Below are 25,351 nucleotides of genomic sequence, written 5' to 3' on the forward strand. Positions count from 1 at the left end.
TAAAGGTAACTTAAGAGTTTGACAAAATGAAGTATTTATAAAACTTTGGTTCGCACCAGAGTCAACTAATACTTTTGCAAATACGTCATGTACTAGGAACGTACCGGCTATCACATCTGGAATGAGTTCGGCTTCTTGAGTGGTCAGCTGGAATGCCCGCGCATTTCTCTTGGTGGCTCCTTCAACTGGTTTGGTTTGGTTGGTTACAGGTTTAGCTAATTTAGGACATTCAAATTGAAAATGACCTCTTTCTCTGCAGTTATAGCAAATTCTTGTTTTCTTCCTGCAGTCTTCTTCCCGATGTCCTTTGGTCTTGCAAAAATTGCAAACCATGTTGCATTGTCCATAATGCTTCTTTTTGCAAGTTTTGCAGAAAGGAGATGATGAGGATTGCCCCGTTCCTCTTTTCTTGGTATTACCTACACGAAATCCTTGGGTAATCTTTTGAGCTAATTCCTTCTTGCGATCTTCCTCTCTTGTGCATACCAATTCATCCGTTAGGGTGTTAGCTAATTCTACAGCATCGTCAATAGTACGAGGTCTCGCAGCTTTAACGATGTTTCGGATTTCACTAATTAACCCCCAGATGTAACGAGAAATAAGTACTGGTTCTGGCGAAGCCAGTGTTGGCACTACCCTTGCGTATTCAAAGAATGTCGAAGTATAGCCCCGACAATCTACCCCTGTCATGCGGTGACTTAGGAATTTGTTTGCCATTTGGTCTTTTTCATATTCGGGACAGAATTTTCTTTCTACAAGACTCTTAAATTCTTCCCAACTCATGACATAGGCTATCCTTCTTCCTTTCGCCTGGAGGACCGTGTTCCACCATTCTAATGCTCCTTCTTTGAACAGATTTGATGCGTACATCACCTGATCCTCTTCAGCACATTTGCTTATTGCAATCACTGCTTCGGTTTTCTCTAACCAGCGCAGTGTTGCAGTTGCCCCTTCGTTACCTGCAAATTCAATAGGTTTGCAAGCAAGAAATTCTTTGTAAGTGCAACCAGGCGTTGCAGCTTTCATTCTCTTAGGGAGTGGGGCCTGTTGCGGATCATGATCGTCATGATTGCCGCCTCCATTTATGCTGTTACTGCCGTTATCTTCCAGAGTACGTTTACTAGGATTTAATTGTTGTGGTTCGGCAGGTTTATGAACAGCAGCTACAATTGCTGGAATAGCATGGGCTATTCCTTGGGCGATAAAGTGCTCAATATCTTGTCGGGTTATATATTGATCTTCTGGTTCTTGCTCAGATTGATTTACTTCATTAATTGGTTCATTGTTAGCGTTTTCCATCTGCTAATTGGTAGGAATTATTAGTGTCTAACTTATTAATAACAAATTTAGCACAGATGAACACATATATTACTACAACATACAAACATAACCAAAATTGTCGATTTCTCGACTTTCACTTTGTTATGGTATATTGTATATGCATCCGTACACACCGTATCTTACAGAGTTTTATTGCCCATTTTACAAAGTTTTTAGGTTACTATTTATATATAATAAGGTTTCCTGGCTTTTTCATGGGTTGACTGACGGTTCTAGTAACGATGTTCTCTCTCATCGTACTTCCAAGTCAGATGCTCTCCCATTTCCCTGATCCTATTACCCGTACCTATCAGTTCTTCGCCGAACTGACGGAGTTCAGCTAGGTTTTCATTACTCATGGGTGGATTGGGGATTGGTTCGGGATCGAATTGTGGAAGGAAACTATAAGGACTATTGACTATATTTTGGAATTGCCAGTCGTTTGTCCACCATTCCTCCAGTTCTCCTAGTGGTCGGGTGTGGATTAAAGGTTCAGGAATAGCTGGTGCTACGTTTAAGGGAAATTGGACTGTAGCCGGGTAAGGATACAAATTAGTACGGATTGGGCTTATAACCTCACAGTTTTCTAAGAGACGGTCTATTTCATCTTGAAACGTAATTTCTTCTGGTTGTTTAGAACTTTCGCCAATCTCTATTCCCTTTTGCTTAAGATCTATTCCTATTTCCTTTTCTGGTGGTTTCGAACTTTCTCCAGTTTCTATTTCCTTCCCTTTGTTCACTCTCGCAAGATTTTCTATTTTAGGGAGTCTCCTAGTGGCTGGTTTCCTACGACGTACTTTCCTCCACCCTACATATCTTCTCTTCTTTTTAGGTTTGGCTTTTTCCAGCGGTGGAGCTTGGAATTCCACAGGTTCTTCTATGTCAGCAACATAACCAGTAAAGTCGTAAGAGACTTCGATAGGCACTGGATATAAGTTGAGATTCTGAAATGCTTCTGATATCTCACTCATGCTGCATAGTATATATGCAAAATACAAGAATGCAATGTTAAAACTTTGGAACAAAGTTTAACAAACAAACACTAAAGTTTTATTGCATACCAATTTATACCGAAGACAACAGAAATAAACACACTGGGGTTTTATTTGTTTACTGGATAGTGACTTTTCTTATTAGACTCGGTTGATTGGAAATTTAGAGGTTGGTATTTTCTGCTACAGTAGCTAGCATATAGAGATTTGCCCATTTCCCGTCTATTTTATCTTCCCAAGGTGCACTATTACCCAATTCTTGGACTTCTGGGTTAAACCTAACTCTCTTGGTTCGGGGTTTCTTTTTCTCCTGACTCTTTTTAAGTATCGAATCCCTTTTCTCTGGGGAAAGAGGATTCTCATAGTTTGCCTTGCGGACAAAGATTCCCTCTTCTAGTTTTACTGGGTTTTTAGAAGAAGATGCAACATCTAGTTTGTGGTAAATAGCAGACAGCTTTTGTTTACCCATACTGTAACTATCAAATAATCAGTTAATAAAACATATAATCACAGAATAACAACTAGTAGAATTAAGTATTTTGTCAAATACTTAATTTAGTATTAGGCTTAATCAGCGGCTCGATCAGTGGCTCAATAGTTATTAATTATTAGCTCTGATACCACCTTCACTGTCACGGCTCCCCGACCCACCCTGGACGGAGTCGGGGGCCGCGAGGCAGTTCCCGGGGTACCCGTGGTATTTAATTTATGCGACAGCGGAAGTCTTTTATTACAGGATCTTTTCACCGTAGAATGCCCGTTTAATATTTTACACAAAGTTTAAGGGATAAATCCCATAATTTACAATAAGTTGATTTCACACAGAAATCTTTATTTTCCAAAACACGTTTTATTGATTTATTTTACAATGAGCCACTTTTCTGAGCTTGTAGTGCTTTACTGCACTTTTCCTGGATCACACAGATCACCTGAAACATGTTTGAAAAAGGTTTTGTCAGCGGGGAAATACTGAGTGAATCATTCAGTTTTCTAAAACGACCCGTTAGTTATAACTTTACAGTATTAAGAGCGATTACAATGTTTCTATCAACCGATTATCAAGAATGGGTATTTGTCACTCGACCGGATCTGTGACTGTGGTCATACCACTATTGGGTCCCGTCGCCCCAATCGTGACGGCTCACTCACCTAGAGTGATACTCACTCACCTAGAGTGATAAAAATAGTAATGTGCACAATACCCCACATACCAGCTGTAATTTGGTGATTTACAAAGACTTAATCCCTGTAATTATAATCTTGAAAATAATTTGAGGTATTGTAATACTTACTCACAAACGGTGAGAAAACAGTTTTAAAAGAAGAATGACTCACTTTGCAGATTAACGAGCAAATAGATAATGCCTACTGATTAGCCTTGATTACACCTAGTTTAACACAATGCACACACAGGCAGGTTAGTAACTAATACAGCATTTACGTCAATTCACGAGATTAAACCCTCACAACGATTAATCAGTGCAATACTCGATAATTCAGTCGGATTCACAACGAATAACAGAGCATAGTCCGAATTCGAACAGCACTCAAATATTCAAGTCGAAATCACGACGAATAATCAAAGTACAAGCTCAATTGAGCAGCACCCGGACTATCGTTGGATAGTTATAATCGATCGGACGTTGAATCGTAATAGCGATCGAGTTATTACCCTGATTGCGGCAGCGTTTCGTGATCGTGTGTGTTTGATTGTGATATAACAGTGAGATCTCGACGTATACAGAAGCTATGAACGTCGTTTTAACACCACAGTTCAAGTGCCAAGGTCGGCTATTTATAGCTGGAATTTCGACACGCTTACGGACCGTATGACTAACCCCTTACGGTCCGTAAGGGAACCCGGTCTGCTTACGGTCCGTAAGGCTAACCCTTTACGGTCCGTAAAGGTGCAACCTATTTTTCCTAGCCTAGCTGAGTTCGGTTATAGCTTAGGTGATTCAATAATTTCAACCAATCAGCTTTTAGCAACGGCTTAAACTAGATAATTATCAATTAGGGTTTGCCCCCTTGAGTTTTAGGGGCCCTGGTCCTGATTCCGATTATTCCGGAAATTTCAGGGTTTATGCCAAATTACTTGGGTGTCTTAATTAGAGTTTTCTTATTGGATAATTATTATCCTAATTACCGGTTTTATTGACAGTTGTTACACGTCAACTCCCCCTTAACTCCCCCCACACCCTTAATTTGATGGCGGCACTCCTCTCTTGGGGACTTGTTTTTTTATTTTTTTAATTAAGTTGAAAAAATCAAAAAGAAAAAAAAAGGAAAATACTTGATTGGTTGAATCAATGGTGGGCCACCCTCTCCCTCTCTCCCTTCATGCGGTGAACACCCACCGTTCCCCACTCCCCGCTTACGCTCCCCGAGGGGTCGGCAGCGGTGTTCCCGCTCGGGGACTCGCCTCACCGAACCCCTCCCCGCAAAGCGCCTCGTTCACCCTTAGGGTTTCCTAGGAGAATAATATGTAAAAACATTCAAAGGGATGCACAAACCTTAACATACTCAAAATTAATAATACTTTTGCAGATGAAATAAATATCAATGTTTTAAAAAACGGTAAATACCGGCCGGTTATACCGGTATTACCGTTTTCAGATGTAAACCCGGTACGAAACACCCCGGTAAATAAGTGAAACGGCATAAGGTTTGTACCGGCGGTAAAATCCGGTATACCGGTTTGAAACATAATACCGGTACCGGCCCAGTGTTATTTTACTTTGGGTTTTACTTATTTTTATTATATATGTTACTTATCTTACGTAATTTTTATATATTATAATTATTTGTAACTAAAAGTTCTTATTTAATATTGTATGAAACGAAAATAGTTATCATCTAGTTGATGGGGATGGCGATAATAGTAAATTTCATCTTTTATGCGATCGTGAACTTGATGTATTCAACACTCAAATATCTTAAACATATCGTATACTTTCATTTAAAGAGCTTGTTGGAAAATTGAATGATTTTCGATTATCTTTAGGATTATTTTTTATTATGGATTTACTTTTGGATCATCTTTTAATATTTAATCATGCATTTTTGAATTAACTCTTGAGTTGATGTTATAATTTATGAAATTATAGAGTTAGCTAGTTAACTCGGTTGAACCATTTTTTAGCCTAATCCGGTTTGATTTAAAAACCGGTTTTTAAAACATTGATAAATATTGGTGAAACTATCTTTTTTTTCTTTTTTCCGAACAACAGCTATTTTATTAACTCATAAAATAGTAAAACCGGGGCGATAAAGGTTCTGGAAATCCCAACAAAAAGCAAAGAGATTATAAAATAACATCCCGGACATTAAACTCTCGCCACCTCTCCAAATTCAAACCGCTATAACCTGGTATGTTCTTTAGCTAGAGGAACGTGTCTTTTTTGATTGCTTCCATGACGCGAGTGACAGAGACCGGGGTGCCTTCAAAAACCTGGTCGTTTCACGCCTTCCAAATCATCCAAAGGGTACCGTACACCAGACTCACCAAAGTTTCCTTCCAACCTGACGAACCATTGTATCCGTCGATCCTGTTAAGGATCTCCGGGAAATAAGTCACACCTTCAAAACCCGTAGTTTTCGTCTACCTGCTGAAGTGCCTCCAAATCGCTCGTTTAAATTCACATCTCTTTTTCACACATCGCACATTTCATGTCACTAACCGGCACACCTCTACGCTTAAGTGTCACTTTTGTAGCTATACTATCCAACGTTGATAACCAAAAGAATCCTACAGTTAGATCTCTTATACATATAAAGTTTTAAAATGATGGTTTTACAATTTCGGTGAACTATTGTATACATGCAAAACGAATTATTAATTAACCATTCTTATGAAATTTAAATATCAGTTATGTAACTCAAAATAGAATCCTAAATTTCTTTAAAGAAATGAATTTTATAATCCTACGTAAATTTTGTTTTTTATACTTTATATATATGAACTGGCCGAATTACATCAATATCGCAGGTAAGCGAGCAACAAGTTGCGCCGCTACCCCTTTCTGAATAGCAAACCCTAGCCTATTAAAGACAAACCCCTGCCCCTTGTTGATGAGCAACTGTTGTAGACAACCTTTTGGACCCTAGTCAACAAACGGATAGCTTTTGGAGCTAGGGAGCCAAAGATGTCGAAGGCGAAGGGGACAAATGCATGTTGGTTATCAGCACAGGCTTTAGCGTATAAAGTTTAATAGTTGATAAACATTTTTCCTTACTAAGAGGTAATGATGTCATAAACCCAAGAGTTATAAAATTGGAAGGTGGACACCAAGTTACAAAGAGATATTTGAAAGCTATATTGCGATAATTATTGTAGACTTTCTCAACTAAGATATTTGATTCTTGTCAGCCGGAAATTTCAACAAACCAGCAAAGTCGGTAAATAAGTTAAACTCTATGTATCTAATGTGGAAAGTAATTAAAATATAGGTTCGGGTACTTGTTATGGACGACTTGATTGGCTTTCTTATGCTTTTATTTTGCTTTGCTAAACTAAGTTACGGATTCATTTTCTTGACATCATAGTATTTTTATTCAAGTCCGTTATTTTGTACTACGGATATTTTCGCTAGTTGTTTCTGTTTCGCAGTCTTATATAATTAGTATATACTGTAGCATGCAATAGACCTTAGATCTTGTGCTCATTATTGCATGTTCCTTTTAAACTTATGTCAATATACATTTATTTCTGATATGGCTTTGTACTCTGTCACCCGAGCAATTATATGTTAAGATTTATTTATAATATAGCTTTGTACTCTGTCATCGAATCAACACTGTAATCAACATCATCATCAGCACCGTAATCAGCTCCACCGTCACACCATAATTAGCACATCATCAACATCAACACCTTAATTGGCACGGTAACACCACCGTCAGCACATCCCGTAATCAGCATAACACCATAATCAGCAAAATTTCATGTTTTTTTTTTTAATTTTTTAAACAACAGATACTATTACATGACTAGCACCATTTCATTTTTTTTTAAATTTTATAAACAACATATATTATTATATGCTAGCACAATTTCATGTTTTTGTTTTAATTTTGTAAATAGCACATACTATTAGTCTATTACATAACTAGTAGAAAACAAGTTTATTTACAAATAGGCTTCCAATAACAACTCAAAAGGAAAAAAATATTAACACATAAGAATTACACAAAAAGAATAAAAACTTACGTATAGATTTAAATCAACATATGACTACTCGGTATGGTGACCGAGGGATGGACGGCGACGGGGGTGGCGGCACGGGGGTGACAGAGCGGCGCCGAGAAGAAAGAGGGGGGCCCACATGTGTTGCTCCGTCCTGGACGGCGGAATTCCGACGGAGAGGACGATGACTGGACGGCGACGGAAGGGGCGACACGGTGTTCAAACCGGCGACGGTCCGGGACGGTAGGGGGACGACCCCCATACCGTGTAGTCTAATACATTTTTAATACTACCACATTCCAACTACATAACTAGCACAATTATAAAACACTTTATTTTTTAACTTTTTAAAAGTCACCTTTATAAATAAAATAAGTATAGCAACATGATACTCATATTAAAGATAAAAAAAAAATACTTGATTTTATGGTATTTTTTTTTTTCAAAAATAATGAAGTATATAAAAGTTATTTTAGTTTAAAAAACTTGGTAGAATTAGTATTTAATGGGAAATGGCTAAATGACTAAAATGCCCCTAACTTGATAGTATTAATTATTAATTATAGGGGTCTTATTTGTAATCAATACCAACAATTGATTTAAACTATCGATGACTCAGATCTGTTTTTACGGTTCTTACTGTTTTCACTCTTTGATCAGGATCTCAACTTCCATAATGGCTAATCAATCATTTCATAATTAGATTAGTTCCGAACTGGATATAAATCATAATTGTTTACATAACACTCATAATAAAATCAATTAGCACAATTTTTATAAACTATAAATGATTATTAATTTAGTTTGTTAAAATTATCAAACGAAAAGAGTGTGAATTGTGGTTGAGATCCTACATGCATTTCATGCCTAACAAGTACTTTAAAAAGCTTCCTCAACAAGCCTATTCCCCTCCATATATTCATTTAATAGATAGAGAGAAAGAGAGACAACCGGTTAGGGTTACGGCAGCCCCACCGGGGGCGGCTATCCGGTGACCCTAGCGGTAATAATGGTGGTCTGTGGTGATTATGACGATGTCTTTGACCCGACAACGATGAAGCTGTTCTACGCTAATAATGTTGGCTATGACTATGTCTAGAAACCCCAGACGCCGGTGAAGTTCCGGTCACACTCCGGCAACCCGATTTACACTTGTATGCACTTTAATTATTTGTGCAAATCGAAGAGGTAAGATTTTGTGCATAAGTGAATATGGTAATACTCTACTATAAATTTTAGTGAGAATTGTGACTGCCATTGGAGAAATAGGCTGCCGGCAGTAGTGGTTACAATGGTGGTGTTTAGAGTGTTAAAAAATTCAGGATCCAAAATCCGAAATATCCGAAAATCCCTATCCGAAACTATTTTTTTTCAAATATATATAGTACATGGGCACTATATTTAGTTTGGAATATAGTAAAAAAATAGTAAATAGTCGAATTCGGATGTGGATTTATAAATGTTTTTGTTTTCAATGTTCGAAATTTGGAAAATCAAATATACGTTTAGTTTTAATCTATACAAGAAATATATTTTTTTATTTTTTTATAAATTCGAATAATAATATTTACTATCCGAAATTTAGGATATCTGAAAATCGGATAATCCGATCTTGAACCCCTCTAGTGATGTTTGTCTTAGATACTATTGCGAATTATTATTATTATAACCAATTGCAAGTAACACTAGTGTGCGGATACGAATGGTAAGTCCCATATTCGGGTCACCTTCCTCGTACTCTAACTTGTGTTGGTTTTCTGTATACGAATGGTAAGTTCCGTATTCGTGTTGAGGATAACTTTGAGTCACGTAAGATGGTTCTGCCTCATCTATGAATACCTGGTTCAAATCAGGCAACACGGGACACACACCCCCGTTGTCACAATGAATTATCGGTGGTTCTACAATGGTTTCCTGTATTGGATTTCAAGACTCAACATCCTTAATGAGCAGGTATTGATATCTTATGTTATCTCTAAAGAAGAGTTTGAAGAAATACCCCTCGCAGAGTATACGAGATCGGGAGTAACCAAACTCGACAGTATTGAAAGATTGGTGTGTGTGTATCGAGATGATCGAGCTTGAAAATTGAAAATCCACATCCCAAGGCTGTGGGATGTTCTTGGAGTTCGTGAAATAGGGTTGGTGAAGAAGTATATACTCAATAACTATTGGGAAACACTACATGTTGATGCTAAAAAGCACGACGTTATACACATTCTAAGATTGGATCTGGAGTATGCGGATGTGGAATGGTGTCCTCCTCCTTTACAGGTCGCATATAATAACTACATGGACCGGCCAATGTTTGTGCGGAGCCTAATTTCTCCCATAGTGAATTGCCGCTGTAAAAGAAAAAGACGCTATTTTTGGGTTATAAAAGACGCGATTTTTGGGTTATAGTAATATTCTATTTCTTTGGTATGTCGAGTATAAATGTTTAAGACTTGATTCTTTGTTGATTCATAATTCAATTTCGTTGCCATGCTTATTATTATATCTGAGACGGTCCGTTCTTTTTGTGATGCTTGTGATTGAAAACGTGTTATTTTTGAAATTTCAAACTTTGAAATCAACTGGACTACATGTGTAAATAAATATGTTATTACAGGACGTAACAAAGTAATGATATATAATCGTATGTACTTAAATCAACCACCAACCATGTATTATGCTATGTGATAAATTCAATGCCATTTAGCCAATAGATCTCAACTTTAGAGATGATACAAGTCATTCTTGGGAACATATACAGTTATCGATATATCAGTATTCATGTGAGAAGTTAAGCTATGGGAAAGACGACATAACATGAATGCAATCAGTAGATCAAAAGGATCATTTTGTAGCTGAGCACTCATCAACATCTTGAGGATCGAAGCTTTGAAGATTGAAGATTCACAAGCTACTTCGAATGGGAGTTTGTTGATGTACCTCTTGATTGTAAACTGTGACGACTCATGAAGATTCGACAGTGTGAAGAATGAACCATCACGAGCAACATCTAAGGGGTAGTTTCTTAATGCATTTGTGTGTATGTCGCTAGTGACGGTTTGGTTGTGACCGATATCAAATGATGTCCTCCATCGTTTGACTCGGAGAACAAGAATTAAGTGACAAGAACCAAGCATAGACTAAATCGATATGGGACATGTAACATTAGTGTCATATTGTTAAGTCTTGGGCTAGTGCTTATGTAAAGGCCCAAACTCAACATGACCATCGTTTGGAACAAGGCATAAGGACTGTTGTTTGGAGACTTTATGTGAACAACACCTTCGTTTGGAAGCAACATGGACCTTTGTTTAGGATAAGTCCAAACGATAGTGATACTACTGTTTGGAATACATGACCTTCGTTTGGTTTGTTATTATGTTAGTATATGTATCATGTTCACTGCCACTTGTAAAAGAAGCTTGAATGAGCACACTGAGAGAGTGTGTATGTGAGAGAGAGAGTTTCGAATAGCTTATTGTATACTCATAGTACCGAAATTCTATCGAAATCAATACACAACCGTTAATCGTTAATTACTTTGTTTATTGATACACACTTGCTCGGTTGTGGCGTAACTTGGATTCCACGCTTGTTACACCATTTAAAACATAAAATCCTTATGTTCGAGATCTGATTTCTTGACCTACAAATGTCAACTTTTATTTTAAGGTAAGTTTAAATAAAAAGTAACCATTTAATTTGATATGAAAACACTTTTACGGTAAATTAAAATAGAAAAATAATCATTTATACCAAAAAAAGGTAAGTTTAAATAGAAAAGTAACCATTTAATTTGATACAAAAACACTTTTAAGGTAAATTAAAATAGAAAAATAATCATTTATACCAAAACAAGCAAGTAAAACTTTCATTGTTTCTTTAAAAGTTCACTTAAAGTTAATAGGAAATCTACAAGTTAATATATACTTACATGACATGATGGCAAACGTAACATTTGAACTCATTTGATCAAACGATTATTAACTCATTATACCGTTTATTTTATCACTCATTTGGCAATATAGATAGAACCCATTACAACTCATTTTTTTAAATAACGGGTCGGGTTAATGGACGGATATGACTCACATACATACGACAAGTATATATGTTTATGAAGCCGTGTGGATCCTCTCAAAACTTTCAACAAGCAACTTCAAAGATGAGATTGTTCCCGACACCCCAAGAAGAAAGCCGATTGCGATGAGGAACACGTTAAGAGCCAAAATGGGCCTTGATATCTTCTCCCAAAAGATCTTGATGTAAAAAACCGATGGTAAAATAAGTATAATTGCCACAGTTACGAGTGAGCCTGTAAGGCCAAGCACGTATTGGAAGTAGGGCACGCTTAGGGCCAAAACGAGTATGAGTAGTAACAAAACCGAGCCAATGGTGCCCCGTATGATCATTTTGGTGTGTGACTTCATGGAATAAAGAAACCGATGCTCGAGTTGGATTGCAAAGGGTGCAAATTCTAATGCATATTTCGTCATTGGTGTCAACACTGTAGCCCAAAGTGCGATTTTAGTGAACACAAGGCCTCGAGGCATGCTAAGGGTAATTTGGGAATTTACTTCCGGACCAAATAGTTTGGCACCCATGAATGCTAAGGATGTATAGAGCAAGGTCACAAATGTGAAGCTCACTATTGATACCTGAAAAAGGGCAAAAGTGGAAATAAAATTTCAAATATATAGTATTTAAATAATAACAATTATTTGACTGGTTACTTGAAGAGGTATGGTCCTAATCCCCTGCCTACATGGCAGGGACCACACCACTTTTGTACACACAAGGCATCCACGTCAACGAAACACTCCAGAAGCTTCTAGAAACTTCTGGATGATTCACAGTTGGCACCAAAGATGCTCTATCCGACATAAAGGACAACACGTGTCACCACTAGCAGAATGCCACATAGGCCTGCGACAATTCAGGGAGCAGCACCGACAATACCGGTACGAGGTATCCAGCGCAGGCGAATGCAAGGACGCCACGTGTACCACTACACCTGCCATAACAGAGCAGACAAAGAGGATATTCCCCTTGGTCGGACAGCTGGCACGCGCTCACAGCTGGCACAGCTGCTCCTTCTTTCTTCACCCTCCGGCTATAAATAGGACCCTTCATCATTCAGGTTCAGGATCTTTTTTCTCCTTACTCACACTATACACACACTGTTTATTTCCTCTCAGAACAGTACTTATTCTCACGCCGGAGCCTGGTTAAGAGGGAAAACCCCCTTCCCCCCTCTTAACGAGACTAACGGTGTTTACTGTTTTGCAGATCTCGAGCCATCAATACGAGTAGAAGAAGAGGTTGAACCCATTAGACGAAATAACCCCACTGATTGTCCTTGTGTTAACCAGTGTTTCAACATTACTCTTCAAACGTGTTTTTTTAACGGCCAACTGAATCACCAGATACGTATCCTGGGATGCCCTTAATCGAGCAAATGCATCCCCTCCTCCATATCGATCAGAGTTGGATGCATACCCGAGCCACCAAGCCACCAGTTTGGAAAACCCGTCCGCCCGAAGGCTCACTACAGTAAAACCTGATTTGGCTAGGTTTCAAACTGACGACCTCCAAAGAGACCTAGTTCTAAACCTTATTTGTGAAAAGGGCAAAAGTGTAAATAAAATGTCAAATATAGAGTATTTAAAATAATAACAATTATATTAACCATGTTTATTTGTGCATACCAATATGTGATATCAAATCTAGTATGCACTTCAAAGTTTGTTATATCATATGGGCCGTATGATATAATGAAAAATAGTCATACATACTGTATGACTTGCTAGTGGTCACATCACTCATGTTCTACTGGCCTGCTACATCATACACGGTTCTCGTATGACCCGTATGGCAGTTAATTCCTTTTCACACGAGTTATGTAACATGTCAGTGGTGTTTGTTTAGTGCGGGCTTGACTTTCTATTTTTATAGGCTTCAAAGGAAAAAAATTGAAATGAAACCTTCCACTTAAACATGTGAAAAGAGTAATTTTCCCTTGTGAAAAAAATATACCAACCTTTGTAAACTTTGATGGGTCCTTCATCGCCCTATGTATATCAGGAAAAACAATATGACCACCGTATCCAAATATATACAACCCGGATATATGAGGTATGTTCCGTAGCCGTAGAGCCGGGATAGCATGATTAGCGGATACGCCTCCAAACACGGCCGTGCACACCACAGTCACAAAAATCAACATCGACATGATGATGCCGCCAGTAGAGAGGAACGAAATGGACGACAAATCTCTCAGCCAAAGGCTAGGCAACGCCACCAGCACCGCCAACACGGTCAGGACTTGAGAGGTGGACAAATGATGCACCCAGGAGAACCGAACATGGGTTCCTAGGAAGACCATGTTCAAGTTGTCGTGTAATGATATGGTGTAGGAAACAAGAGACATGAAGATCTCTAAGTAGATGAATGCCGCAGTGATGGCTCGACCATGGGTGCCGAAGGCGTGGTAGCCGATATCAGTGTAGTTTCTTGTTTTTCGGTTGCTTTCTAGGCATTTTCCGAGGATGTGGGATGTGTATGCGGTTGCGACTCCGAGGGCTATAAGCAGGAATGAAGAGATCCACCCTCCGTTTTCTAGTGCGTATGGTGTTGAGAGTTGTCCAAGACCTGTTAAGCATCATTAGTAAGGGGCTATTTGGCAACATCTGAATAGTTAAGTGCTGAACCAGTAAGAGGTCTGAACCATATTTGTAAAAATTTTTAAGGTAGAAGAAAAATAAGATTTTGTATAAATATTTTTCACTAAAGAGAAGTTAATTAAACTCATGTTTTCTATTGAATTTGGTAGACCATAGAGGAAATAAATGGACACTCTTGATCGAATACTACAAAAGTAATATAGGATCTTAATATATCTAGATATGAACAAACTTTTGTAACATTTCTTATGGTGTAGTAGAAAATAAGATTGTGTATTGTTAGTTTTCGGTAACCCATGATGAGAAGTTAAACTCATGTATTTTAAATAAGAGTAAACTGTCAAAATAGTCCATGAGTTTTGGTCACTTTAGTCCAAAACTCAAACCTTTTGAATTTGTGTTCTTGTGGTTTTAATTTTGTTGTCATTTTCATCCAAAATCAAAATCTGATCAGATTTTTCAGTTAAAATTCAGTTTTTTGTCCCTTTTCTCCCTTTTAATGAAGGACAAAATGGTGTTTTAACATTTTATTAAAACAAATTAAAAAAAATCTGACCATTTTGCCCTTCATTAAAAATGAGGAAAAAGACAAAAAAAATTGGATGTTAACTTAATAATCTAATCAAATTTGCTTTTAAATGAAAATGACAACAAAATTGGCACCACAGGGACCCAAATTCTAAATGTTTGAGTTTTAAACTAAAATGATAAAAGTGATCAAAGATCAACATCAGGGACCATTTTGGCAATTTACTCTTTAATAAATAAAATACTTGAAGAAGAAAATTTGGTTGATGGACCCTCTGGACTAGATGTAGATACTATAAAGGTAAAATAGGAAAATAATGATACCTATGAGCATTCCAATCATATTAACTACCGAATGAAGGAAAGAACTATTAGCTTCATGTGGACAAACTTGCTCATCATTTGACTCGTTCTTCACCTCAAAGTGCAACTCATCTTTATCAGGGTTTATATTACCACACTTGCACGACTTCTTACCACCCTCTAGACAAGTTTCACAACAATCGACCCATTTCACCGTCGAGTTTGCTTCATGAGTTGACTCGGTTAGCGTTTGTTCTTTAGAACAATCGGCACTCTCTTTGTTCCAAAATCTAGTACATATGCTCTTTTTCATTTTTTCCGGGAATGTTGAAATCTCCAAGAAGTTTGGAGACGGTTAAGTAACACTAGGAATCTGTTTTGAGGTTGCTTTGTTTGGACAATGATATGTGATGTGTTATTTATAGTGTGTAAAGTGTGAAACACTATATGAGAATCCAACGTCACGATTCTTATATATATTAACAGGGTATGATGTTAAGCATTTTATTCTACCTTTACTTTTTGTTCATATTAAATCAATTTCTTAGAATAAATAGTTATACTATCACTTATTAACCTTAACTTACTAAAAGTCATATAGACATAGCTATTAATTAAAAGAATCCCACATAAAATCTCATATTTTGGGAATGTGTTCGGTTTTCAAAATTTGTACCCTAAACCAAAAACCAAACCAAACCAAACCAAACCGAATTACGAATATGCACAACGAACCAAACCAATTCAGTTTGGTTTCGAGTAAACCAAACAAACCAATTTCAACTAAATTGAGCCTAAGTACTTTTTTTCCTAATATATAGTCTTGTTTGTATTCCGAACAACAAGCCAACAACTAATTTATACCGAATAATCAAACCACACACAATATATTAATAAAAGAAAGTTTCAAAGCAACATAAAACAAACAAATTCAGAAAATAGTCTTACACACAAACATTAACTTAAAATTTCAAAAAAGTGATCATAGAATTAGAAATAGTCAACAAATCTAATGCTAGACATGAGTCTTTCTCCAACTCGAGTAAACCTCCATACTTGAGTTAGGCTTTAGATTTAGCATTTGTGCTAATAAACTTTATATGGTGTATTAGATTATCCAAATAAACCAAATAAAAAAATTGTGGAATCAAACACCGAACCAAAAACCAAATTCACAATTCGGTTTCGGTTAAAATCAAACTGAACACCAACTTCGTTATTTAGATCAGTTTTTTCCATTACGGTTAAGTTTATGATTTTTATTTGGTTTCGGTTTTTAACACCCCTATGTGTGAGAATCTTTTCCTTAAGGTTGGACGGTATCTTTGCTACACATGCTTCACTTGCCTAACAAGGCCGACCTAGCGGTGGGCGAGCTGCACCCCTGGCCGTGGCATGCTATTTTTGGGGGCCTACAATTATATATATATATATATATATATACATATATATATATATATATATATAGTCTTAAGATGCAGTAAAAATGACATATTTCACTTCACGAAAAGTGTGAGAAGACATTATTTAAAAATGTGAAACTGAAAAATTTACTGTATCCTCTTTATAAAAAAATAATCTTACAACTTACTGGGCCAACTACATGGCCCATAACTAAAATTTATGTTTCATTTTGATAGTTTTTACATGGTTATTCCAGACTTCTCTTTTTGAATTTTGGATTTGTGATACTTTATTTGGATTTGTTTTAATATGATATCATGCTTTATGGTTGCTTTAAAATTTATGTTTCATTTTGATAGTTTTTTACATGTTTTTTAAAAATCTAAATCAAATCGAATTTATTCGAATTCGAATTTTTAATCGAATACGAATTCGAATCGAATTTGGTAGATTTTAATCGAATTCGAATCGAATACGAATTCAAGGGAAAATAAAAATTATTCGAAATAATTCGATTAGAATAATTCGAAAATTCGATATTCGATTCGATGAACACCCCTAATGCCAAGCATGATAGCAAACCTTCTTGCTCCAACATATCCCAAGTTAAATGCCACATAAATGCCACCTAAACTAAATTTTAGTTGCTCCATTTGCCAAAATCATTCTTGCCTAGAGGTGTACAAAGAAAAAAAACCGGTTTCGGTTATTAACCGAACCGGTTTTTTCATCCAAAGCTAAAACCAGTTTTTTCTATAACCGGTTTCGGTTACTAATTGGTTTTTCAAGTCCAAAACAATAACCGGTGTAACTGGTTAGGATTGGTTTTTAACCGGTTTTTGCCAGAAAACACCGGTTTTTAACCCGTTTTTGTTAAACCGGTTTTGGTTATTAATCGGTTTTTCAGATCAAGAATCCTAACCGGTCGGTTCGGTTGTAAAACCGGTTATAAAAAAACCGATTAACAAGAAACCGGTTTCGGTTGTTTTTCCGGTTTTGCTTTTAAAACCGGTTTTTTTGTACACCTCTATATCTTGCCACATGGATACTCTCCCACCCTAACTAGAAAATTGGAGGGGCAGGTAAATTGATCATTCTTGTGCAACACTAATAATGATTTTTTTTTTTTTAAAAGTGATTCGAGAAAAGTCCTACTTTTATTTGAATTGTATCAGTTTGATTAATCAACTAGATTTTCAAACCGTCCTTGAAAAGCAAACAATAGTTCCACTATATTTGGATTGACAACATGTAACACAAAACCGAAAAAATATTCTTCATTGACATGTGAAAACTGATACACAATATCTGAATTCGTATAAGCATATCAAAAAGGCGAAACAACGTAAATAAATGAATATAGAAACTTATTTAAAAAGAGATTCGAGATGACATCAAGAGCAAAAGAAAGAGAATCAAAACATACATACGTATATATCACTTATAAAGTAAGTTTATTTATGCATGATGTTAATGCATCTTTCAGATTTCGGATATAAGAATCCTTCATAAATTGATGTTATTCTAAATGATAGTGATGCTAATAGAATAATTCACTCAAGATGGCCCAAATTCATGCTCCATGTTTACATGTTGGATGCCGCCTAACGTACCAGTAGTGGTGAACCAAACAGTATTTTTTTTTTTTTTTGTTATATTCAAGTTCAAAGTATTCTCCACATATACAACCACAACTTGATTACGTCATCAAGTAACAGTAGTCTCAAGTGGTTGGCTCTTTTGGGCGGCCACTTTCATTTTTTTTTTCATATATAGGTGATGCCAAATTATAATTTTATCACAAGTGTAAAACTTCAATTCAAAATAAAATTTTGCTTTTGCCACTTGCTTAAATTTACGATTTTACTCTCAATTAAAAAATACAATTTTGCGCCCAGTTCAAAATAAAATTATGCTTTTGCCCTCAGCTAGAGTCCTGCCAAGTTACGATTTGGTTCCCAGTTTAAAATTAGGATTTTGCCCCAGCTAAAAATTACGATTTCGCCCGCAGCTAAAATATTACGATTTTGCCCCCATTTCAAAATAAAAAAATGGTTTTGCCCTCAGTAAAAAATATTATTTTACCTCCATTTTAAAATTACGATTTTACCTCCGATAAAAATTGCAATCTTGCCATCGGTTTTTTCCTTTGGTAAAACCATGGTAGTGTTTTATTTTTCTTTGTTGACTTAATTTTTTACGTTTGTCATCGTTTTAGTTAAATTTTTTTTTTATCATAACTATGGTACTGTTTTCTTTAATTGGTTAACTTGATGTGTCTTTTTTTTATATCGTGTTATAGGTAGCATGTACAACTAACCGACATAAAGGCGTACATGTTATTAACCTAAGAAATACTCGGTTTAGCGCCCCGCAACGCGGGCGGCGCATAACTCTAGCTGCCTAACACTAGCTCATTAGTCCTGAAAACATACAGTTTTGCCTTGGGCCAAAAACTACGGGCTTATCATCGTTTTTTTTTTCATAGCAAAATTATAGTAGTCTTTTTTTAATTGATTGAGAATTATTCGGCCATTGCCCCGCAACGCGGACGGGGCATCTACTAGTTTCGTAACAAAAGGGCTTATAACCTAGCATTATAAAGATGTGTTGTAGAATTTGTTTCTCCCTAAACATTTATGGTTCTAGTTTTACGATGGATATTTGACATAGTTCTAGAAATAGGTTTAGAGGATATGTGAATTAGTTGTTAAAAAAGAAAAAGAGAAATAGATTTCACGTTACATTTTCAAATGGCCGGCTCTGAAGGTGGGCGGGGAGGACCACCGGCCAGGGCCCAATATTTCGAAGGGCACATTATTTTTTTTAAGAACTTCCATATGTATATGTAAAACTAAATAAATTAATAGGGTATACCCATACAAACATCAACATAGACCCACTTATAAAACTATTTTTATGGTTTAGATTAGTTATTAGCCCATTGACATTAAGTTTAGACCTTTAGTGAGCCCAATACCCAATTTCGTTAAGGTCTAAGGACACGTTTTTTCGAGCTTGAACATACATGAATTCTAAGGGCCGACCCTTCATTTTCATATATGTTTAGAAATATTTTGAGTGGCAAAACTAGGAAAATTAAATAATGTTACTCAAATTGTTAGAAATCATTACCCGTTCGTAATTTTTCACTTTCAAGTTATATACTTTTATAGATATGTAGCAATAAAGGGATTGAAATAAGCGCGATCTGATCCATTCTCAAAGATCAGTCCTGACCCAGCAAATCGTTCTTTTATCCGGTATATGAAACAGTGACTAAGTAAATAACCAAAGAATTATTATACCTTTTTATTTTAACTGTATAAGGGTGAGGTTGTTGTCCCTAACTTCTAAGAGCATTAACATCTATGACATCAAATTCTGTGTGTGGTGTTTTTAAAATATAAAAAGTATAAAAAGTGGTTGTGAGTGGGGGAGAGAGAAAATGTTACTGTTCATTTGTATATTTGAGGGGGACATTGTTCACCCCCTATAATTTTTTAATATATTGAAAGTGGTTGTGAGTGGGGGAGAAAGAAAAGGTAATGATAAAGGTATAAAAATATTATTTAAGTGAAAATGATAGAGAAAATGTAGTGTTTTTTAGTGTAATTTAGAGTGAAAATATGATGGAATGGATGTGAATGCTCTTATACCATCTCTTTTCTACACCGCCTTCCCTAATCTTTCCTTTTCGCTTCCCTAAAACATTGCAATGGTCCTATTTTACCCCTGATTTCCCTAACCTTTATTTTAAACAAAAAATGATCTGTCAAACAATTGCATTGTGGTATACTCGGTGAAGGCACACCACTCTCCACCTCCCTTTCCGAAAGGTACACACATGGGGCGGGGTTTCGACTCGGCTGAAATGCCAAGTCATCATTTCCACCCGTTCTTACAACGACGCCACTCACCCTAATACAATTAGGGCACCACTCACCCTAATACAATTATGTAGGCACTTACATTCCTCTCTCTCTTTCTCTCTCTTTTTGAACGACAAATTTGGATCACTGACGGATTACTGGAGTAACATCGTGCCATAGCGGAATCACCCGATCATATCCATCTCTACTAGACATAATGACTATACACCAATTCAGTAGGAAACCCAATAAATATAAGAAAAACCCCCTTGTAAGAGTCGACCTATTGATCCCAAAGTTTTATCTCACCTCTAAAATGGCAATAGGCTATAAACCCATCAACTTCCTCTCTTTTTAACCATACAAATCCATTATGCTATTCTCATGGTTCTCTTATTAAAACATCTCCCCCTTTTTAACCATACAAATCCATTATGCTATTCTCATGGTTCTCTTATTAAAATTACTTTTATATTGGACATATGACAAAACAAGAATATGGTGTAAATGGAACATAATTTTGTAACTGATTCTACAACATGGCAACGAATAGAGCATGCAAGTCTTTAATTTCCCATAATTACGTATTTATCTAACAGTTTATATAAAACAATTGTCAAAGCTTCTTATTCTTTATGTATGGAACAATATATGCAATCACTCCATGGTAGAGGGAAGAATAAATTCCGAATGCTCCACTTGATGATTTTTGTGAATCTAATCTAATCTTCTATATACATGTATATGTTTTAGCCATAATTTTTGACAATTAGTTTCATATTCTGAGAAGGAAAAAAATCATAAAGTGGAAATTCACATTCATACCATTTTATTGTTTTACATAATGTCAAATGTTTAAAATTGAAAATATTTTTATGATTTCATTACAAAACATTAGGAATTTAGAGTAGAGTTACATGTAAACCAACGACAAGCTGCGTCACATAAATTAGTAAAATGATCTGACACATCCGTCAATTTTACCACATAGAACGAATTCATGTTAAATGACGGAAAATGAGTAACATGAAAATGAAATAAGAATCCGAATTTTGAGTTACGGATTCCACATAATGTCACAAAGTTCTTGTACAAAGTTATATTCATGAGAACTATTTTAACTAGTGATAAATCTATTATGCCCACTTCAATAGAATATAAACATATATAAATTCATAGCTATTCCATATACGCAAAGCCAATCATCAAAATAAGTATTTCTTTTTCCGAGTTCATGCAAGCCAACTATAGCAAATTAATGAACTATATCCACAATATAACAGTCGAAACCAATTATAAACCAACAATATTTTAGAGAATATATTGTTTAAAGTTTTCATATTTGATTTAACCCGACTATATTATTATACATAGTAATAAGTCACTAACGACTAATCACATCAAAAAGATTTTGTTTTACATATGACGAAACTAAATCAAGATTTAAATGGTTAAGGTGCCCAACGATACAACAAGAAGCGTTTGTAGTCCAACGGTTAGGATAATTGCCTTCCAAGCAATAGACCCGGGTTCGACTCCCGGCAAACGCATTTTTATCATCAATATTTGTATACTTTTTTATAATCATGCGTTATATTGTAACCCCATCTTCTATTTTATTTAACCTATTTAGAACCTAGTTGACTACTCAATATAATGTATACATGTGTTATAATCATTACTAAAGGTCATGAAATTTAGGGGTGTTACAATACGGTTTCTTAACACGGATGTTCCGCCACAAATGTCCCACCACTATCCTTCAGCCGTCACCACAACTTCCCACCACCAACCTTCAGTCGCCACATCCCATCTCCCACCACCACCACCGCTTCCATTGCTCAGATCTGAACCTACCCTTGGCTACCTTGTTTTCCACATCAATGCCCATGACCCACCTATTGCTTCCACGAGACTACCACCAAAAATCACATCTATTAAACTGTTGAGAAGGACCACTGCCGCCGCCACTCGTTTCACCAAGAAAACGTGGTCGTGAAACCCTAGGTTATCGAAATCTCTTTCACCGGTTAATGGACTTTCAATCATGGATCTGAAACCAAACATCGCCACTACTGATTTGATGGGTTCGATTCTGTTGGAAACAAGCACAAGTTGGTCCAATCGGTAGAGAGAAAATGTAAGGGTTTGGTGGAATTGGTGTTGTGGTGCAGTGGGGTTGGGGTGGTGCGGTGGTGGTTGGTAGGTGGGAGTGGTGGTGATGAAGGCTGAGGTGGGGTGGTTGGTGGCGGTGAAGGTTGTGGTGGTGGTGATGGGTTGATGGTGGTGGTCGTGGTAGGTGAAGTTGAGTGAGAGAGAGAGTTGTAGAGAGAGAAATAGTGAAAAGAGAGAAATTTAAATAGTTTGTTTTATGTTTTAAAATAATATTAAATAATTTAGTAAAAAGACCATATCACCCTTGTCTAATATGATTTAACAGAAAAATCTAATAAAGTTAGGGTTAAAGGACATAACGTGCACGATTTTGAAACTTTAGGTACAAAACTTGTCAACTTTTGCGACAAAGGACAAAACTTGTAATTTACTCTTTATTTTATGCAATTTGGTCATTTGTTTGTGTGTGTTGATTGCTTCCGAGTGCGTATACCTTACCATTATCTAAAGAAGAATTTAAAGAAATCCCTCAACCTATGGTTGTAAGATATGAAGCATGTCAGGGCGTATCCGAATCTTTTTATATAAGCCTGGGAGTGATGCATGAATGTCGCATAATCGGACATTCTCATGTTGACAATGTCGTATGGTTGATGAAAAACTATGATGGAGAACAGTCATGGGAATTGCTGTCACGTGATCATTTCATGAAATATGATATTGTACAGTACACTGCTTGAGAGTACCCAAGGATGAGACTTTCTTAGAGAGAGTTCAACTTATCCTCTCGGCTTGGATCGTATTGAGGCCCCTATCTTTGTGCAGAGCCTTGTATCTCCCTATGTTAATGGGAGGCTGAAGCAGAACGAAATGCGAGACTCAAGAGGAGAGCCAAGGTGGGTTCTATCCTTTTATCTAATCACATAGTATAAAAATTAAAAATAGATGAACACAATATTCAGCTTCTACAAAGCTGATGACTTCACTTTAATAGGGTGTTAGGGTTATTCGGAAAATATGTGCAACTTAAAACGATCCATGAAACAAGTGTGATATTATCCATTATTTCATGTGACACATGAAAGGTACAACTTAAAGCACTAAACTCTTATGGTTATATGAAACTCAGTTGTCCCTTAAATCTAGAGATTGTTGGAGTTGAATTTGCAACTATCATAATACCCTATCTAAGTGATCTTTTCACTTGTCTTCTTGCCTTGTCTTTCACTTATAAACTGGTATTTGGTCTTTCATTATCCCATACTATATATGTGGCATTCACTCACTTCCCGTTTTTTGTTTCTCAGCTAGTTAGAGCCTAGAGGAGATCCTTTGGTTCTGGGACCAAGTGCCACAATTTGATGCAGATAAAAGGTTGTAGGGTTGTAACATATGAAGTTTTCTTACTTTTTATTCTCTTGTCTTTGATGGGTTTAGTAGAGTTGCTTATTCTTTTATCTTAATCTCGATTTTATATAAAGTTTGCTTGTTTTCGAGTGCCTTTGTTGTTGAATCTTGTTGATGTGATTTTAAAGTTCCATATATACTGACTCACGTGTTCTTTATGGTAGCATTGGTTCCAATAGAGGTGTACAAAACCCGGTTTGGCCCAAACCAGCTTGGGTTGTAAACAGGTCCATTTTTTTTACCTTGGGCTCAAACCAATTTGGCTCAAAGGGGTTCGGGTTGAGAATCGATTTTAAGGTTGAAAACCCCAACCCACTCAAACCGATTTGGTCTAGTGTCTTAGAGTAATTTCAAATTTTCACATGTACTTACCAGCAAACAAACGCTACAACTTACCATAAAAGACACTGTTTGGTCAGAATCCTAACAAAACTATATTTAATCCCTTCGAATTTAGACAAAACTTTTCACTGAAACGTAGATAAAAAGAAGCACACATATTTAAAATTTTATAAATGATTACAATATATAACTTAAATAACAAAAGGTAAATGATATCAGTTGAAAGAAATCAAATGTGAGATAGCCTAATAACATGTATATTTGTTTTTCAACTCTATGTACATTATTTCCACATCTCAGTTTTGAAATAAATTAATATTGACATACGAATGAAATAGACACGTCGCAATGGCATACTCAAAATTTTATAAAATATCAGTTATAAAAGAAAAACAAAACATTTTCATAAAAAATAATTATATAAAAATATCAATTATAAAAGAAAAACAAAACATTCTCATAAAAAATAAAAGTTGTATCATCATCATGAATCATATAATATTTGAAAATATAACTTCCATAATTTCTCGATAAAAGTTGTATCATCGTCTTCAATCAATCATATAATATTGGAAAATATAACTTCCATAAATTTCTCGTCAGGAAATAGAATAAATAATATCTTTCAACGTGTACCCTTCATTAATAATGGATCAAATCTGTTATTATAGCCCTTGAATTCAATCCGTATAAATCTCCTACCTCTGGCTACTCCGTTTTACGTTTCAATGGCAGAGGTTGTTAATGAAGATGTAGTTGAGCAGATACTGATAGAATTAGATGTGAAGGATCTGATCCGGTTCAAGACTGTGTGCAAGTCATGGCATTCTTTAATCACAAGTCATCGTTTCGTTAATCGTCATCTGATTCGTAGTTACAACAAAGATCGCAACAACAATGAGATTGGACATAGAAAAATTGGTTTAGGATATACTTATCCTGGCCGTCTTGTTGGTTCTTCCAATGGCCTGATTTGCTTCGCCTCTAGTAGTCTTTATGCTGATGTTAAATTTTCAGCATGGGCGGACCTACATTAAACCCAGGGTGGGCGGGCGCACCCCATGAAAAAACAAATTTAGTGTGTTTTTTAGGCAAAAAACTTGACCGCACCCCCTGAAAATATGTTTGAACCACTCATCCGCACCCCCAGCAAATAATTTCTGGGTCCGCCACTGATTTTCAGTAGCCAATCCCTTGACTAGAGAG

General features: G+C 36.2%; 1 protein-coding gene and 1 non-coding gene across 2 annotated transcripts; one reads left to right on the top strand and one right to left on the bottom strand.

The window, feature by feature from the left end:
• Positions 1-11,390: 11,390 nt before the first annotated feature.
• Positions 11,391-15,382, bottom strand: LOC110927256 (amino acid transporter AVT1H). Its single transcript, XM_022170910.2, has 3 exons — positions 15,027-15,382; positions 13,532-14,142; positions 11,391-12,149 (listed from the first exon to the last, which is right to left on the bottom strand). The coding sequence occupies exons 1-3, from the start codon at positions 15,316-15,318 to the stop codon at positions 11,607-11,609; spliced, it is 1,446 nt and encodes a 481-aa protein (XP_022026602.1). The 5' UTR covers positions 15,319-15,382; the 3' UTR covers positions 11,391-11,606.
• A 6,377-nt stretch (positions 15,383-21,759) lies between these two features.
• Positions 21,760-21,831, top strand: TRNAG-UCC. The gene has a single exon. It is a non-coding gene; the product is annotated as a tRNA-Gly (tRNA).
• Positions 21,832-25,351: the final 3,520 nt, after the last annotated feature.

The sequence above is a fragment of the Helianthus annuus genome, chromosome 2 (assembly GCF_002127325.2).
Source record: "Helianthus annuus cultivar XRQ/B chromosome 2, HanXRQr2.0-SUNRISE, whole genome shotgun sequence".
Lineage (NCBI taxonomy): Eukaryota > Viridiplantae > Streptophyta > Magnoliopsida > Asterales > Asteraceae > Helianthus > Helianthus annuus.

Excerpts from the sequence above, each read along its gene's own strand:
- LOC110927256 (XM_022170910.2), bottom strand. The coding sequence starts at position 15,318 with ATGAAAAAGAGCATATGTACTAGATTTTGGAACAAAGAGAGTGCCGAT. Across the intron at positions 14,143-15,026 it reads TATGATTGGAATGCTCATAG|GTCTTGGACAACTCTCAACA; the intron begins GTATCATTATTT and ends GATGCTTAACAG. Across the intron at positions 12,150-13,531 it reads ACCCATCAAAGTTTACAAAG|GTATCAATAGTGAGCTTCAC; the intron begins GTTGGTATATTT and ends GCCCTTTTTCAG.